The 18,283-nt window shown below is 45.1% G+C and overlaps 1 protein-coding gene across 1 annotated transcript in view; it reads right to left on the reverse strand.

Moving 5' to 3' along the window:
* The window catches only part of LOC119377890 (WD repeat-containing protein 7-like), a 102,221-nt gene that overhangs the window by 10,038 nt on the left and 73,900 nt on the right, over positions 1-18,283 (reverse strand). Inside the window, 10 exon segments of the mRNA XM_049411660.1 lie at positions 2,014-2,096; positions 3,480-3,505; positions 3,508-3,749; positions 4,513-4,699; positions 8,852-9,052; positions 10,497-10,566; positions 10,569-10,643; positions 13,342-13,548; positions 15,125-15,368; positions 17,187-17,405. Coding sequence (XP_049267617.1) covers positions 2,014-2,096; positions 3,480-3,505; positions 3,508-3,749; positions 4,513-4,699; positions 8,852-9,052; positions 10,497-10,566; positions 10,569-10,643; positions 13,342-13,548; positions 15,125-15,368; positions 17,187-17,405 — 1,554 coding nt within the window.

The raw sequence follows: 18,283 nt of genomic DNA on the forward strand, positions 1-18,283 counted from the left end.
ATTTTCTTAAAGGAGATCATTGTAACATCAACAGCGTGATGTAAATAAAAGCAATCATGTGTCAAACATACTCAGCATGTTTACAGGTGCAATAATGTCATCAATTGTGACAGCACGTGAGTTATCACCAAAGAAATGAACATGGCAATGACACCACTGCTCAAATTCATCATTTATACAAATCGTACAATGCCAGTGATATCACAACATCGTGTGTATACCAGGACCGTAAGCGTACTTAGTACTTGCTGATGCTACCTGTCTCAGCCTATGTGCACAGGAACAGAAGCTTTATTTGGTTAAGGTGAACAGATTAGTTATCTTGAAGCCACAGCTGACTAAAAGCAGCTAGCATTTAATCTGGGAATAGCCATGCAAGTACGTATTGTTCATGCATTATTTAAGGGAAAGAAGTATGAAAGACAAAGCTATGATGTGAATTTAAATGATAGACATCATAATGAAATACACTAAATGCATAACTATATGCTCCTTAAGTTTCTCGTTAGGAAATGTAAAAAATAAAAATAAATAAAGCTAAGAGATCCCAGCAGACATAGCAAGAAAGAGAGAAAAAAGGAGATGGCCACTTATGGTAATAGAATACAGTGAACAGATTGGTCAGAATAGCTAATAGAAGATGAAGTACTGACTTGTAACAACACTTTATTGCAATCAGGTGTGACTAAATATACAACTTAGCCCAGTTTCTACTTGCATGGTGGGCAAGCCAGCTTGAGAGAAAGTAAAATAAAATTAACTAGAAAAATCAAATACCGTATTTTCTAGTGTATAAGACGAACCTTTTTTCTGATATTCGCTGGTGCATCTTATATTCGCAAAAAGTCATGAAACCCTGCGAGACCGATATGTCCATATTTCATTCGCAAGTATGATAAACTGAGCGCGAGAGCATTCGTAAAAGGATATCTAACCTTGTTATAACAATGAAGCAGGTGTGTTCTTAGATGTCAGCTACTTGCTGTTCAAGCAGTACGGCGGCCGCGGAGATTATGGCCACAATAAAAGCCACCACCGTCATGCGCACTATTGTACTGTTCCAATTGTTTGTTTTTAAACGAACCATTAAACTCGCGGAACTGAGGCAATAAATAAAAAAAGGGCACCACAACGTTTCATTGTAGCCATTGTAGCAGCCACAACACCAGTTTCAAAAATGAAATAACCACTTCGTTGTCATCGTCATCAGCTTCCGTGTGAGACCTCGCTGCAGTCCAGCAGTTGTCGCAGCTTCCGGCTTCAAGTCACCATTTACGTTTTGTATGAGTGTGTCTAGGTTTAACCGTGCGGAGCGAATGTGGTTTGTGTTCCTGCCAAGCATCATAATGCCGTAGAGGCAACGCCAACAACGGGCTTACAATGCCGTGTGAAAGAGTTACTCAGAGGCCGACAACGGCAACCGAACAATGCTGCCAACCGAGGCAGAACTTTCGCCAGTGCGCCGGAGGATGTGGCTTCAAATCCAGTGGAATAAATATTGGTTTTCTGCGTTTTAGGACGTTATTTAGAAGTTTTATACTGCTGCTTACAGAGATTCAGTGCCATGTGCGACTACGCATTTCGAAATGAATGTACTCTGCGTGCGTCGTCGTGTTTTACGTTGACAGAGTTAAAAATAGATGCGTCTTATACAGAGGTGCGTCTTATATATCATTTTTTCCCGGGAAAGTAGTAAAAAGTAGGGGGTGCATCTTATACAAAAGGTGCGACTTATACACCGGTAAATACAGTACACGTGACGATGCAAAATAAGAACAATTAGTTACCTGGACATCTTACAGCTCAATAAGAGGTGCACTAGCACTTTACCCAGCCTAGTGATTGCTGACTGTCTTCCTGTTTGTACATTGCCACTGCCTATCACACTGCACTGGTCAACGGCGACTTAATTGATACTGCAATTACTGCAGTGAAAACTTTAGATGACTATACGCAATGTTACGCACACTGCTCAAAATAGGTATGCTTAAAAGAGCGAAATGAAGGATGCACCTGCATATCGGAGGGAACAGTTCGCCGAGCCCGCGTGCCTTCAGCTGGGTGGGGTCGACGCAGTGCAGCACGATCTCCATCACCTTTGCCGAAGTGAAGGCAATGCATCAACATAAACAGTTACACGCTGAAAACACTGAACATGACAATAAAAAAAAAAATTAAGAGAGCTTTGCACTAGTGGTGCCAAGCCTGAAAGAATAACGGAACTGGGTGGCCTTCCTTGTTGCAGCTTACTTTTCTTTCTTCCTATCTTTCCTTCTCTTTCTTTGTTTTTCTAATCTCTTTTTGTCTTTTTCTAGCTGATTCTTTCTTTATTTCTTTCTCTACCTTTCTCACTCATTACATCTTCTTTGTCTTTCTTCTCTTCTTTCTGTCTCTATTTCTCGCTTCCGCCTTCTTCTATATTTTTCTCTCTCTATTTCTTTTCTCTCTCCTTCTTTGAGTCTCTTTCTTTCTGTCTTTCTTACCTTTCTTCTCTCTCTATTTCTCGCTTACCGTTTCTATCTCTTTCTCTCACTATTTTTTCTCTCTCGTTGATTCTCTCTTTCTCATTCTTTCTGTGATGCTTTACTCTCTCCATTCCTACTTTCCCTCCTACACACCTCACATCTCTCATCCTAACTTCCCTTTCCAACCCGCTTGCTATACTATATTATACAAGGCTATGCTATGCTCTGCTCGCGTGCCTGGATAGCCGAGTGGTTACGATGCTCGCCTTTGGATCGTGGGTATGCAGGTTCGAATCCCGCCTCAAGAAATTTTCTCTGCCAAGAATTTCGTTCTCTCTCTCTCTGAACTCGTTTCTTACCCATCATAGCTATGAGAATCATGCGCCGGTTAAAATTGGCGCACATGTTTTGTGAACAAAGCAGAAGAGAAGAAAGAGAATGAAGAGAGGAGGATGAACATAGCACGTGCTGGTTCATGATGATAATTTTCTGGGGACGGATTACAACCAACGGCTGGCATAAATAGCTCCGCTGTTAAAACGCAGAAACACACACAAGGAGTTACACAGTTATGTCCAATACCAAAATACACCAGACGTGGACGGCAACACTGAAAATTATCATAGCACTATGACACAGAGCGAAATTGATATTTATCATGGCACAACTTGTGAACCTACTCATAAAGAAATAAACAAGGGCATTATATGCGCAGCTCTTCCACCTGAGCCTATTTATGACAGCCAAAGTGATCACAGGGATGAGGCAAACAACTATCATGTCATGACGCATCAGCCTCATGAGATAAAAGCAAACATATAACTGGTAAACAAATAAAAAGCGAATTGTTTAGCTCATTCTAATGCTTTCCAGTTCTGCAGCGTTTAGATTAATTCTGCAACGTTTAGAAAAATTTTAAAGTTTACAGGCCACAAGAACCAGAAAGTAAAAACTGTCATGCAAGTCTCCATTAGCCTAAATTCTTCCCAAGCAATGGGCATCCCAACAACTTGCCTCGGCGAGCAGCTTGGCCACTTCGCCTCCATCTTGCTGATGAGCAAATCCATAATGCGCAATATCTCAGGGCGCGCACGGCACAGCACTGTCTGATGCAGCGAGATGTTGAGAGACTGGGCGTCCTGCGCGAGAGTGGTGTAGCGGCGCACCTCACGTGCCAGCGTCGTTATGAATACTGGCGGACGCGACGTTGCAATCAGGGACAGTGCCTGCCGGGCTGTGCGGCAAGAATCTGCCGCCGGTGTCATCGGCAGCCCGTACGACACCCTGTGAATGGATAGAGTGGCACTGCTAAGGTCGGCGCTGACGTGGAAGTTATCAAGAAAGGGCCGTCGTCCTGCTTTTTTGAACAAGGCAGGGGGGTTTATGAGAAGGTTGACGCTTAATAAAGAGTGGGAGTAGTCAAACAGGAGATAAGCCTCTGCTGCCAAATTTCTGACAAAGGGACTTGGTCGATGCAGGAAACTCAAAAATAAGTGTCCCACAGTCAAGACATTGGCACCTGAGAGATCTCTTGTCTGACTGATGTTGACTTCTTTCTTTGGGACTCAGTGGCACTTCCATTCCGAATGGAAGACCAACAAGTGAGCCCATACCCGGTGAAACATACCGACTTGCACATACCCAATGCCTGGGCACATACCTATGAGCCAAGCTGTCAACTAGGCCTCAGTAGCAAGTTGATACAAGGCATTTCCTTCCTGCAATTTGTAAGCCTTCGCAATCTTCATTTTTGTTATTTGCATCTATTTTACTATTCGTGTATCTCACTCTTTTTTGATGACTCCAGTTTATCTATTTACATCTTCAGTTATCATATGTACAAACTGGCTGACAGCTTTACTTCTTCCTTGGTTCCATGTCCATATGTCTAACGTACAGATATTTGTGCACTTTTGCCACTGGTTTCCTTTTATCTGCTTTCCAGAGTATTTACTCAAAACTAATTTTGCTCTGCTGCACTTCTATGACTACAAACAATCTTGACAGGCAGTGCAGCCTAGAACAGAAGACAAGATAAGGCACTGACCTGGGGAGCAGCTTGTCTGCATCGCAGCAGAGGTCAAACAGACCAAGCAGCACACGGGACACATCTATGTATGCCTGCCAGACCGCGAAGCCTCGGCCAATCAGGTCAATGGCCGCTCGGCGTAGCGAAGAGTGAGCGGGAAGAGATGAAGACGCAGGTGTCAGCAGCAGGTGTGCCAGTGCCTGACCTGCAGCCATGCAACAAGTTCACTCACTGCAAGCCCCAGTCATGCTCACATAAAAAGGGGCAGTGAACAGTGACTGCATGCAGAAGTTTACATTTGCAACGACAGTTGACATTTAGTTTTGCTTCTCACATCCTCTCCACTTTTTTTTTTAAATCTGCATAGTGCAGTAGTAGTGGCTGGAATGCTTTGGTAACTCATTCTAACACTTATCTTTACGACTGTCCATTCTTCCTTTTCGTTGCTGCAATATCCAACCTCGTCCATGACGATTCCTTTGCTATATGCGATATTTGCTATAAATGTGTCTTGATTATGGACAAGACACGTTTTAATTAGGGGTGTGCGAATATTCGAAATTTTGAATATTTTTCGAATACTGTTTGCTATTCGATTCGATTCGCACTGGAATTTTACTATTCGAACTATTCGAACTTCTCAAAAACAAATACAGTCAACGTCCGATTGAAAATGACCCCTTAAGATTTTCAATATGCTTCACCTCATTACACTCTCATATTGCAGCAAAGCTGCCTTTCAATCTCCGTTACGGTCGAACTTTGCCAAGAGACAGTCAACGTCCGATTGGAAGTGGTCCCTAGATTTTCAATATGCTTCACCTCATCACACCCCGGTATTGCGGCAAAGCTGTCTTTCAAGCTCCGTTACGGTCGAACTTTGCCAAGTGACGGACGGACGGACGGACGGAAAAAACTTTATTAAGAAAAAAAGACACCTGCAAGGTTGCCGGCCCGGGCTCAGGCCACCCGGGCATTATGTGCGGTGAGGCATAGCCTTTCCACCACTGCCCGTGCCCGCTGGATTGCCCACAGTTGTTCTTGTAGTTCTGAGCTAGTCAGAGCGCTTAGCCATCGCTCCTCGAGAAGGTCCGGTCCTATGTTGTCATCTTTGTATATTGTGCTGATCCGTGTGCATTTCCATAAGATATGTGCCATATCTGCGTGTTCGTGCTTGCAGAGCATACAGCTCGCTTCTGGGTATTGTCTGGAATTTACTCTGTTTAGGTGTACTGGATTTGGGAAAGTTCTGGTTTGCAATCTTCTCCAATCTGTTTCTTGAGATCTGTCAAGTTGTTTGTGTGGTGGTGGGTATTCTTCTCGTTGCTGCTTATAGTGTGCCACTATGTCGTGGTACGTGATGAGTCTGTCTCTGTCGTCTTGAATCGCTACTTCGTCATTGTCACCTCCTCCGTCTTCCCCATCGCCTCCACCGCAGTCATACCTCCTTCCGGGGTGGATGAGAGGTGTGGGGCCGTCACTGACCGAGCCGCGGTGGGTTAGGTCTCGCGCGGTTCGGTGGGCCTTCTCGTTGAGGTTGGGAGGGATACTCGGATCTTCTGTGTTGACTTCCCCCATGTGTGCTGGGATCCATTTGAGGTATTTGGGTGTAATTTGGCCGTTCCGGAAGTCTTCTGCTCTGCGGTTCAGGATTTTGGCTGCTTCGCTGGAGACCCATCCCTTTGTGAAATTTCTAATGGCCGTCTTGGAGTCACTGATTATTGTTCTGTCTTGTTTTCTACCATTGATTACGGCCAATGCAATTGCCGTTTCTTCCGCTGCCTCTGATGATCTGGTCCTTACGGAGTCCGTTGTCACAGTCTTCCCCTTCGTGTCTACGACTGCCATTGCGAAGAGAGCTGCTTACAACATCAGTATTGATGTCCAGGTTGCGGGGATAACGGTCGGCGTCTACAAAAAGCACCCCCTCCCGCGCGCCGTGGTTTTTGAGGATCGTTTTCGTGCGGCATTTTCTTCTCTCGACGTTGTGTACGGGTGCATATTCTTCGGGATGTTTCCGTGATTATTGCTGATCGGACGTCCGGGTGAATTTGCATCTTCGGGCCCCTCATTCCGTGGTAGTTTATGGAGATCTTTTCCATAATTTCTCTGCCAGCCTTGGTTCCGGACAATCTTTCGAGTTGCGCTATCCTCTGTGCTTCAGCGATCTCGTCCAGCGTGTTATGTACTCCGAGTTGTAGCAGCCTTTCGTTTCTTGTGTATTGCGGTAGACCCAGTGCTGCTCTGTACGCTTTTCTAATGAGCGCGTCGATCTTGGCCTTCTCGGCCTTGTTCCAGTGGACGAATGCCGCTACCTACGCGACGTGGCTCATCGCAAAGGCCTGGACGAGCCGTACAACGTTTCTCTCTTTAATGCCCCTTCTTTTGTTGGAGACTCTCTGTATTAGCCTAACGGCCGCCATGACTTTTTTTTCCAGGCGCGTTACGATTTCGGCGTTTGCTCCCCTTGCTTCGACCCTAGACCCAAGACTCTGATCTTCTGAACCATAGGTATCTCCGTGCCATTTCTAGTGGTTAATCTGATTCCCCGTTTGTGTAGTTCTGCCACGTCTCTGGATGGTGTGCCCAGTCTCTTGGGGCGATATAGTAGCAGTTCCGACTTCCCCGGCGAGCATTCCAGTCCTGTGCCCTCCAGATGATTCTCAACTGCCTGCACCGCCTTTTGAAGTCTGTTCTCCATCTCGCCCTCGCTTGCGTCTTTCGTGGTCCAAATCGTAATGTCGTCTGCATAAACTGTATGATTAATACCTTCAATTCGCTTCAATTTTTCTGATAATCCGATCATGATGAGGTTGAAGAGCATCGGTGACACGACGGACCCTTGCGGTGTCCCCGCACTGCCCATCAGTCTGATGCTGGCTTTTCTTCCCGTAAGAAAATTTCTAATGTAATTGTACGTTCGTAACATGCTTGCCTGAATAGAGTTAACGGCTACCTGGAGTCTAACAACATATACCGCAGCAACACGATCGGCTTCAGAAGAGGGCTCTCTACACAGGATGCCATGATACAACTCAAGGAGCAAGTCATAGACACCACTGGACGAGGCCTGAGGGCGATACTCGGACTAGATCTAAAGAAGGCTTTTGATATGGTCGAGCACGCGGCCATCCTCGATAGAATTACGCAATTCTGCCAAAGACAGTCAACGTTCGATTGGAAGTGGTCGTTAGATTTTCAATATGCTTCACCTCATTACACCCCAGTATTGCGGCAAAGCTGCCTTTCAAGCTCTGCTACGGTCGCAAATGTACTAACTCAAGAAAACGCTGGTTCCAACATGGAGATGAAAGATGTGGCAGAGGTGGGGGCTCAATTAATGCTGTTTTGGACCTGAAATTTGGGCAAGAAGTACGAAAAATCAGAAGCCGAAGCTTTTTAGCATCCAAAATTTCAGATGTTCTTGAATATATCGACGTCTACGAGGCAGATTTGGAACTCCGGACTTGAAGGGAGCACACCCTTGTCCGCCACATCAGTTGGGCTTCCACAGAAGTTGAAAGGGGAGGAGGGCTGAGGAAATGGCATCTTTGCCAACCACGTGTAAAGTGTCGTCGGCAACACTTTGGTTGCACCAAATCATGTACTTAAATACAATTCGGCCTCTACATTGCCTCATCCTTGATAGGACAACTATGAAACACCACCCCGCCAGTGCTTCATCAACCTAGCGAAAAGGAACACTTTCATGTTGCTATCTCATAAGAATATGCTTAGGAATCCTCTCCAACTTTTTTTCCGCAATTTCACTTCGAAGTATTCGAGAAACATTCTAGAAATATTCGAGAAATATTCGAAAAATATTCGATTCGATTCACACTCACACTTCAATATTCGAATTCGCTTTGCACCGAGAATTTTGCTATTCGCACAGCTCTAGTTTTAATGCACTCCTAAGATTTGTCAGGAATACATAGTGAATTCTCTCTTGCACAAGCCACAACCGTACTGAAGCAACTCAGAAGAGTGCCAGTGCTTTTTCGTAGTTAAGATGGAAAAAATTCCGAATTGCCTTCAGAGGCCATGAATCACATGATCACACGACTCCCTTTCCACTGCCCCAACGTTGGCAAAGAATTATTTAAAACACTGCTCACCTATTTGATGAGAGGACAATTAAGGAAATTGCATTCTGTCCTTAATTGCTGAAGTATGAAAGGCCTTCTCGTTGCAATCAAGGGCATTCAGTATTTCATTCTAAACCACCAAAAAATCATCTGTGCATTACAAAGGAGAGTGTGAATTACAACTCATAATAACGGCATGATCAAAACACTATATGTCATGTTAGAGTGGAGAGCCAATGAATGAATGACACTCGTGCGAGGAGACTCACTGGTCTGCCGTGCAAGAGAATAGTTGGTGGGTCCAAATCCCTCCACGATAGACCTCCTCCTCTGGTCTTCGGCACCCTTTCGCTTGCTCTGTTCAATCTCCTGGCCATACTCTGCTCCGATCACACCGAGAAGAACAATGGCTGTAGACTGCTTTCGGCGGGCCTCGGCAGCACTCCAGGAGTGCTTGGTCGCCTTCCCACCTGAGCGCATGAAGCAAATCAGTGTCTAGAGCACCGAAAGGGGCTGTGTATTGTGACTTGAGAATGCTATGGCAAACAATATAAGCAAAATGAGACTTGCTGTGAAGCTTGTCCAGTGCAAAATTTGTCTTTTATACCTTGCCATGTGCCGACAGCTTATGCAATGATCATGGCACCCATTGAAAAAGAAGAATGTATACAAAGAGCTAAATGTCAGTGTCAGTTATGTAGAATATGCAAGTGAACAGTGACATAACTGACAGTCAAGTAGGGCTTAACTGTGTATCCAACTAAGTTTATGTAAATATTTGTTTACGCTAGCTGGAATTAGCTTGAATTCGATTTTCAGTATTCTGTGTTCTCAAAGCACTGCTCACAACAGATTTTTTCAACTAGCCTGATTATAGACCATTCCTGAGGGCATGGGAAGCATGCCTTTATTCCTACAACTCTGCCTGTATAATGTATTCACAATGATGACCGAACCTTCTCATATCTTAAATGGCAGACAAGAAGAAAGTTGGAGCCATTTGGATAGTTGCCCATACCCAGTTCTTGACAGTCACGTGGTTTCCTAGCTTTCCAAGAATAGCATGGCCACTGCGTCAACTCGGAACTAAACCTTAACTTTGGTACCCAACACAATGTCAAGCTGCACTGCTTTGACATAATTCCCAAGTGGCTAGGAGTATGTGGCAAATTGTCACAAAATGCTTGCTCTATGCTGATATGCTCATACACGTGGCTCATCTTTAGTGACATGATACGGCAACACTAAGTCACGTAATTCTTGTCTACAGATTAAACCAATGATCCATTTCCAGTCAGAGTTCCAGTCAGATTTAAGCCGTTTCCACTGTGGAATCACCAATAACCTGAATGCGGGCATTTTCCCATCAATTGACCAATAAATCAACAATTCCTATGCACCATTTGCATGGACTACAAAACTGCCCACCATTCTCTACCTTTCACTGATTCAAATGGAGCGATGAAAGGGGCCAGCTAGTGTCACTTTGCATTACTTGTTTCTGGGCTAGTTGGTACATGCTTGCTGGCATACACAAGACACGTAACACCCTTTTCTGTTTCGTCTACCTTCTATGCTGGTCTTGCATCTTGTTTGTATTCCAGTTAGCCAGTGTCTGTTCACATTTTCCTCTTGTGCTACGTACGAAAAAATGGGAACAGAAAGACATGAACAAACTGATGGATCCATTTTTTTTCTCAAGTTCGCCTGCCCCTGCATTTTGTACATAGCACAAAATAAAATAAGAACGTACACCTGTGCTCGCACATGTTCATATTCACACATACACTTGTGGCCACACTCACAACTGCGAGGTGAGTGAATGAGCCTGCTCATCACAAGTGGGCATGCCCACCTACGCCACCCTGACTGTGGCAGCAATGCAGCGTAAAGTGGGTGCCCGCTCATCCTCACCTTCTCTCTCTTCCTCTTCGTCTTCGTCTGACGAGTTCTGCTCATTGGTCGTTCGCATTGACTGCGTCTCACCCTTGGTCTGGGCCCTGACGGTGTGCTTCCTCCTGAGGAGGCTCGGCTGACAGGAGCACACTTAAACTGGTAGCTCTCGATGCTACACTGGAAGGCCTACAAGCGTCATCAGCATTAACACTTGACAGCAACGATGCCAAGAGAGCAAAATGCAGCTAAATTACGATAAAACGAAGTAGCTAAAATCGTCATTCACAGAAAGTACACAGTCACCAACAGATTCCTTCTTTACATGGGAGACAGTGCAAACATGTTTGCATAATGGGGCAATATGAAAGAAAATTAGCGCAGCTTGCACTAAGTCGTGCAAGGCTGGGTCCCAGCAGAGCTGGTGGGTGGTGGGCACCTAGCTGGTCCTGGCTCTCACCTCTCTTTCTCACCCTCTGCTTATGCTGTACTATACATGGCTATGCTTGCTCTCTCTCTTTTTTTTTCTATCTTTTTTGTGCATGTCTTTCTTTCTCCTTCTCTCTATGTTTCACCTCTTTCTTCCCTTTCTTTCTCTTTTTGCTTCTCTTTCTTTCTGCAGCTTTCTCTCTCTCTGAAGTCGTTCTCTCGCCTTCTATCTTTTTCTCTCTTTCTTCCTTTTCATCTATTCCGCTCTTTCTCTGTACTCGTTCTCCCCTCCTCCTCACCCTCACTTTCTTTTCCCACACCCTTGCTATAATATGCTATACAAGGCTATGCTATGCTCTGCTGGCGTGCCTGGATAGCCAAGTGGTTACGACGCTCTCCTTTGGATCGTCAGGACGTGGGTTCGAATGTCACCTTGCCAAGAATTTCTCTCTTTGCATATCTTTCTTCCTCTCTCTCTCTGCACTCGTTCTCATGACCATCAGAGTTATTGCACCCCACGTCAGACAAAACAGCGCACGCATTCTGGGAACAAAGCAGAAGGGAAGAGGAAGGCAATGAAGCGGACGAAGAGCACGTGCCGGTTCGTGATAATGATAACTTTCTATCTTTGGCACACGGCAAACCTCAACAATAACAGCTCTGCTGTAATGAGCAACTAATTTCAATAACATTAAAAGAACCATCCAGAATCACCTTTGCGAGTTGTCTAGTGATGTGTAAGCATAGTCTTACTGCAGGTTGCAGCCTTCAATAGGCCATTGTTTTTGGGTGGCAACGCATGGAGTGTCATCTTCTTTCTAGCATTTGTCAATGTCTGGAATGGGCCCTTGGAAGGAGCATTCCGCCACCCCCGAAACACGTGTCTGGCATCAAATTTTTTGTACAATCCTCCATGTTGGCTTTACACGGGTCCTAGAGATGGCTATTATTCCGCTACCGTGACATGCAACGAAGCCTTCATAGAAAGTGTTATCTTTCTACATTTGTTTTAAAGTACGGGTACAATGCAGGCACATTGTTCTGATATATTCACATTCAGCAAGTGTGGGTGTATAGCCAGCGGCTAAGACGCTAGCCTTTGGAGCCTGGGGGTAACAGTTGAAACCCATTCCTGCCAAGAAAGTTATACAGTAGAACCCCGCTGATACGTTTTTGAAGGACTGTAAGAAATAAACGTAAGAGACGGGAAACGTAAGAGCCGAAAACAGGAAAAACGACAAAAATTTAGTGGTACAGAATTTTATTTCAATGCTTACGAGCAGCACGAAAATTGGTGCGCTCAGCCGCGATCTAGTTGATGAATAGAAACGCGGAGCTGGGGACGGCCTCATCCACAGAAATGTAATCAACGTATGTGATCTTTTTAACACCAACAGCTGTAAGCATGAAAGAACTAAGCACACGCAATCACGACCAGCGCGGCGAGTCCGACCGCGAACCGCGCGCATGACCATGCGAGCTCCAACCAGCTCGAACCGCTCGAACTCCTCCCGTCCTCCGACAAATAACGATGATGATGAGTCTACGCCAACGTGATGGCAGAAGTGAATGCCAATCTCGAAGGCCTTGCTTTCGCAAGCAATTACGTCATAGACGCCATGTTTGTGCAATACAAATCTCAAAGGCTGTGCTTTTGTCAATAGTAAATGCCGACCTCGAAGGCCTTGCTTTCGCGAGCAATTACGTCATAGACACCATCTTTGCAACGCGAATCTCGAAGGCCATGCTTTTGTTGCATCAATTGAAAGATCCTGTTGCTTGCGCCTCTCATGCGGCTAATATTACGGTAAAACCAGGCCAAGCTGCGTGAAAATGCACCATGGCCGCTCTCTTCGGTAGTCACTCGGTCGGCTCCGAGCGCACTTCGCGACGTATCATACGGGAACGGTCCGACAGTTACGGCGTAACAGCGGGGTTCCCAATACATTGTATCCTATGGGAGCTATGCCGGGACCGGCGGAAAACGACGTAACAGCCGGGAAAACGCACCAGTGAGGAACGTAACAGCGGGTTCCACTGTACGCTGATCGTCTTATGTGACAGAGGGACAAACAGTTTTCTTGTCGAGGTGGAGAATATTATGAGTCCCCAAAACAAAGTCAGACGGCTACATAAATCTTTTTTGCAACAGTGCACCCATCGAAATAGCTTCCACTTGTGATAAAAGTGCCTGGTAGTTTCAACTGCTTTCACTGGGAACATAGTAACTATTAGAATCGAGGCTATGGCCTTTCCAAACAATAATCTAATGTTCAGCCCTCTAATACATGCAGTTCAAGTGCAACTCCATAAGGCAATTCTATAATGCATACAGGAGCAACACTGCACTGATTTCTGTCGAGGTAAATTGTGAGAAGCTCCATGCTTGTAACCACTGCCAATTAAACTACAAGGTTTGGGACTGCCTCGGTGCAACAACACAGGGTGGGCTGCCACTATCAGGAGGAGGTGCCGGCTGAGGTGCTGATGCAGTGGGCCCACCAGGCGAGATGTAGGACGTAGCGGCAGAGGCACTGGTGTAGTTTGGCAGGTAGATGGCCCATTCGTCCACAACCATCTTGCGGCCCTTGGCACCAATGCGCCGTAGCTCCGCAAGAAGAAGAGACTGAGCTGCCTCACGCACCTGGAACATAGCCAATCCCAACCCAATCTTGATTCTTAAAGCCAATCACAATCCTTCAAGGGCAACTGCAGCAAAATATTAGAACACATAAAAAGCCTAATTTGAAATATAGAGGAACCTCCATGTAAAAATTAGTACAAACAGAAGCGTAACAGAAAGCTTGGAAAAACAGCCATTTTTGATGCTAAAATGGGGAAGGTATAAACATCATCATTAGGGCTCACCAGAAGTAACGCATAGCACGGGTGTGACCTTAGAGATATGTGACAGCTCCTCAGCACAACCTCTGAGATAACAGGGTACTAAAACATGTTGAAGGCACTGTTCCTGAACCTACGTTGTAACCGCAACCATCAGGTACAAGCACTATCTACTTGGGTGCTCTTTGAGGGATGCTAACAAGAAAACTATACCATCACGAGCCCTGTGGCTTTGTCAAAGGTGCTTCACCACCATATATTGCTGCTTTTAACAAATTCAGACAAAATAAAATTTCACTGTGTAGGCCTATAACCACAAAAGGCTCATTACCATCCTACACCAAAAAAAAGAGAATTTAACTTTTGGTTCTGACCACGGAGAATACAATTATTAAAAAAAATTCTGCCAGTTCCACACCATGAAAACCATCAGAAAGCGAAGCTGTAAGTACGCGATGTATGTGATTGGTTAGCGAGATCACATGGTGTCGTAAATCTGCCACTACATTTGATATACACGTGCTTACACTTCATTGGGCAAAGTCAGGTTACGTAACACTCGGGCTCAGGAAATGGCATTCAGTGAACGCCTTACGACACGTGATTTGCTGCTGACGCAGCCAGAATCCTGCCAAATGTGCTCCCTGTTATCTACACGACCCTCTTACACGCCCAGGTGCCTTGCTTTCATTTATTAACAGTTAATGCAAGCCTCTAATTAATGTCACTAATGAATGTGCAAGTTGCTTTTTCAGTATTTTGAAATTCATCATCATTTAGTTTTAACTGAAGTATCATCATCATCACTTCGTTTTCTTTCTTTAATCACTCCCGCCCTCTGGTCATGTGACCTGCGTGGTGACTACTACTACTACTAGTACTACTACTACTACTACTGCCACTACTGCCACCACCACCATCACCACCACCACCACTACAGTAAAAGCTTGCCGATTCGAACTTGGTTAATTTGAACTTACAGTCAATGCGAACTTGCACCCTGGTCCCGGCACAGCCCTGTATATTTCTATGGAAGAAAACTCCCGATAATTCGAACGTGTCGGTAACCACGAACTGGGAGCCCCCTGGCTTTCAACGCTCTTTGCAGAAGTCGAACCAGAGTGATCCCAATGTGTTGCAAAATCAAACCAAATCAAATTTACTAGAGATGCAAAACAACAAAACATCAGCATTTCTCCGCAGATGAAATTCGGACGCTTCGATGGAGCTCTTGGGCAAGCTGCAAACGATGCTTATGGAGTTGCGACAGAAGAAGCACAAGCAAATGCAAATTACTGATTACTTTAAATTTTGATTGTGTTAACTCTGCAATGTAAATGATTTGCTGTAAAAGAAGAGAGGCGAGGAGAGCCTACCTCAAAGCAGCGGTCCTGCCACCGGCGGGCGAGTATTTCAACCTGTGGCTGCTTGAAGTCTGGCGTGTCTACCAGGTCAGGCAGCAGGATTGTGTGCAGTGCAGCCAGCAAGCTCCAGCCCTGCTTGATATCAGCCTGCTGCTGAGACAGAACCTCCTGGAGGACGGACAGGGCGCCGCTGCTGTCCACAACACCTTCAGCAGGCGTCATCATGAAGGCACGGCTATCAGCACGACTCAGTCGCCTGCATCACCGACAAGAGTTAGCAGTACAACCTCAAGCTTACGGTACAGTACTTACGTACCCAACTCTAATGTGCAATTTTTTTGTTTTCTGGCACATCGGTTGAGCAGACACTCAGAAAATGCGGCAAGTTTGAGGGAAGGAAAAATTGTCCGTTCGTAGCTCAAAAGCAATAAATTCCATAGATTTCTGAGAAACTGAACATTTTCTCTGCTCTGGCATTCAAATCTAAACTGGGATGACTGAGTCCTGGACCTGGACAAATTTTTTAGCATTGATTTCATTGTAATTTCATGCTACGAATGAGAACTTTCTAAATGTAAAGTAATTCTTAGCGAACCAAAGGCACATGGACCGTAACCGACCGACCGTAACCGACCAACTGACCGACCGACCACCAACCCACCCACCCACCCCCACCTACCTACCTACCTACCTACCTACCTACCTACCCACCTACGTCTTGACACTCTCGTGGTCATCTCCTTAGCTTGGTACATGCCAAAATTGGCACAGGAGGACGTGAATGCATGATGAACACAATTAGCAGGTTATAACATGAATAATGCGACTTCCCTGTCATGCATATCATGAAATCCTTTCCACAAGTCATGTGCAACACATATCGCAGAACGTTTCGCAGAAATTCCGGTATTGGCGTCGGTTGCAAGCAAAAATTCATCATCTTGTCCATGACCGAAACATAGAGAGAGATACAAATAAAATAATAACAATCTTACGTTTGAGTGAGAATCGAACCCAGGCTGTCTGCTTTGCAAGCAGGTGTTCTACCACAAAGCCACGCTATTGTTTGAATCTGTTTAGGAAAAAAGCACTATGTGAATGTCATGTAGTGGAAGGAGGAAAGTGTAGAATTGCACCAGGCGTCAAATATGTGAATTGTGCAATGAGTGGGTGTCTTAAAGGCCCACCCATTACAAAGCACCGAGACATATTTAATCATCAGCTGCAAAGACATCAACAAAGTGAGCAGTTGCATAGCTTCGCGTGTTGCCTTATGGACGTGCACTGGGCCCTTCACTGATTCTCAAAAAGAAGAATTATGGTGTAGTGGGCACTTAGCAACTGTACTTGCAGTAGGCATTCTATGATAGTTTGAAACGGCCCATGTTACATGCACAGTCATTCGTTTCCTTATGGCATGGTTGAGGCATGCACCGAGAACCAAAGTCAGGCTAGCAATTGAGAAGGCGATGCATAAGGGGCCCCATTATGCTATCGCTTTCTACTCTTGAAGGCGAAGCTCAAGCATCCAAGTTTTTGCATGGCAGCCAAGTAGTCTACCACCTTGAACGAATAAACAGCGCGAGGACGAACAAAACAACAGACAACAGCACCAACTCACAACTAAAATTTTATTTTGAAACGAACAGAATAAACAGCAAAAGAATGATCTAAAACAACCATCACACATGCAAGAAGTAACAAAAGTAACAACAAAAAACCCTAAGTGGCTGATTAGACATGAACATGAGGCAAACTATCCCTGAGACATGACACTTGAGCCTGTGATAAGGCTACAGAAGGTTGCCTTAACACAGGCAACCTTCGGTTTGTCATTGGAAAGTCACAAGTGCATCAACCAACCTGTAATTAAGTGTGACATGCACGTTAGACTTCACCACAAAACTAAAACTGCAATAGTGAGCAGACACCATTCCTTCCATTTCAACTCGCACCTTCCAATCAGGAAGGTGATCCCTGGTGTACTGTTGCTTATTTGACAATTGTGAGCAGCTTTCTACCAGGCAGCATGGCGTAAGCCTCCCCAGGAATAGCAAGACAGGTGCGAACTCACCTGTGTAGCCTTCGGCGCTTCTCCTGCTCGGGTACAAAGGTGGCACTTCTCATAGACCTGAGTGTGTTGGCCAGGGCAATCACGGAGATCAGGTGATTGGTTGTGACAGCCGTCGATAACTCCCAGTGGCCTTTTGATGAGAAGCGTCGTGCCCGCTCCTCCTCTTCAATCTGCTCCTTGGGCACTGGCATGGTCACCACCTTGCGCTCCTTGGTGCTGCTGCATCATTGTGATCAACAGCCAAGTATTGAAGAGAATTGGCTTCAATTCCTTCCACCCAAGATTTATATTCACGGAGCTCCTTTGATATAGAAATGTTAAGGCCTGGCCTTTGAACGGGCGACTGTCTTTCTGTAATGCCCATCACAAACACTCCAGCACAGGCAAAGAAGAAAATGACTGGCCAAGTAAGACGCTGACGGGACTGGTACGCATGCATTTAAGGACACCACAGACACTGGGAACGTCAGGCAGCAAGCCTCGAAAGAAGGGAATAATCAACAGGTAAGCTAGAGCAATCTTACCATGTTGACCAACATGCATCTCGACCTCAAGTCACTGCTGTTCGTAGACTTTTCATCAGGAACAATGGTTAACAACGTATGCCAAGAGTGTCGATCATACCTGTTTCTCTGCAGCAAACTAGAAAAGATGCTGTGCTTCTCTTCTATGATATGGGAAATAATTTTCTGTATAAAGGTTATGTACCATTTGACAACACCCAATAGCGAAGGGGCTTGCTAATTTTTTAAAAACAATTCTGCTTCTAGATTCAGTTGATTATTTTTATCTTTAGCAACAAATTGTCTACTCAGCGGCCAGTCAACCTGTCTTTAGCAATATGACAGCAAATTCGGCTGATATTTCTGGCAATTTGATTCTAGGAAGTTCTTTTTGGGAAGAAATTTCTAGAAAGCACTTGTTTTTCATGAGCTAGATGTAGGAGCCTGGGAAAAAAGAGAGATGAACAGAGGAGAAAAATAAGGCAGGGAGGTTAACTATAAGGAAATATACAGTATGTTTTCCTGCACTGGAGGACGAGGGAGGGGGAGTCGAGCTTGAAAAATGGGGTAGAAAGAGAAACAAGGAACACAGAT

Source organism: Rhipicephalus sanguineus, unplaced genomic scaffold, assembly GCF_013339695.2.
Source record: "Rhipicephalus sanguineus isolate Rsan-2018 unplaced genomic scaffold, BIME_Rsan_1.4 Seq602, whole genome shotgun sequence".
Taxonomy (NCBI): domain Eukaryota; kingdom Metazoa; phylum Arthropoda; class Arachnida; order Ixodida; family Ixodidae; genus Rhipicephalus; species Rhipicephalus sanguineus.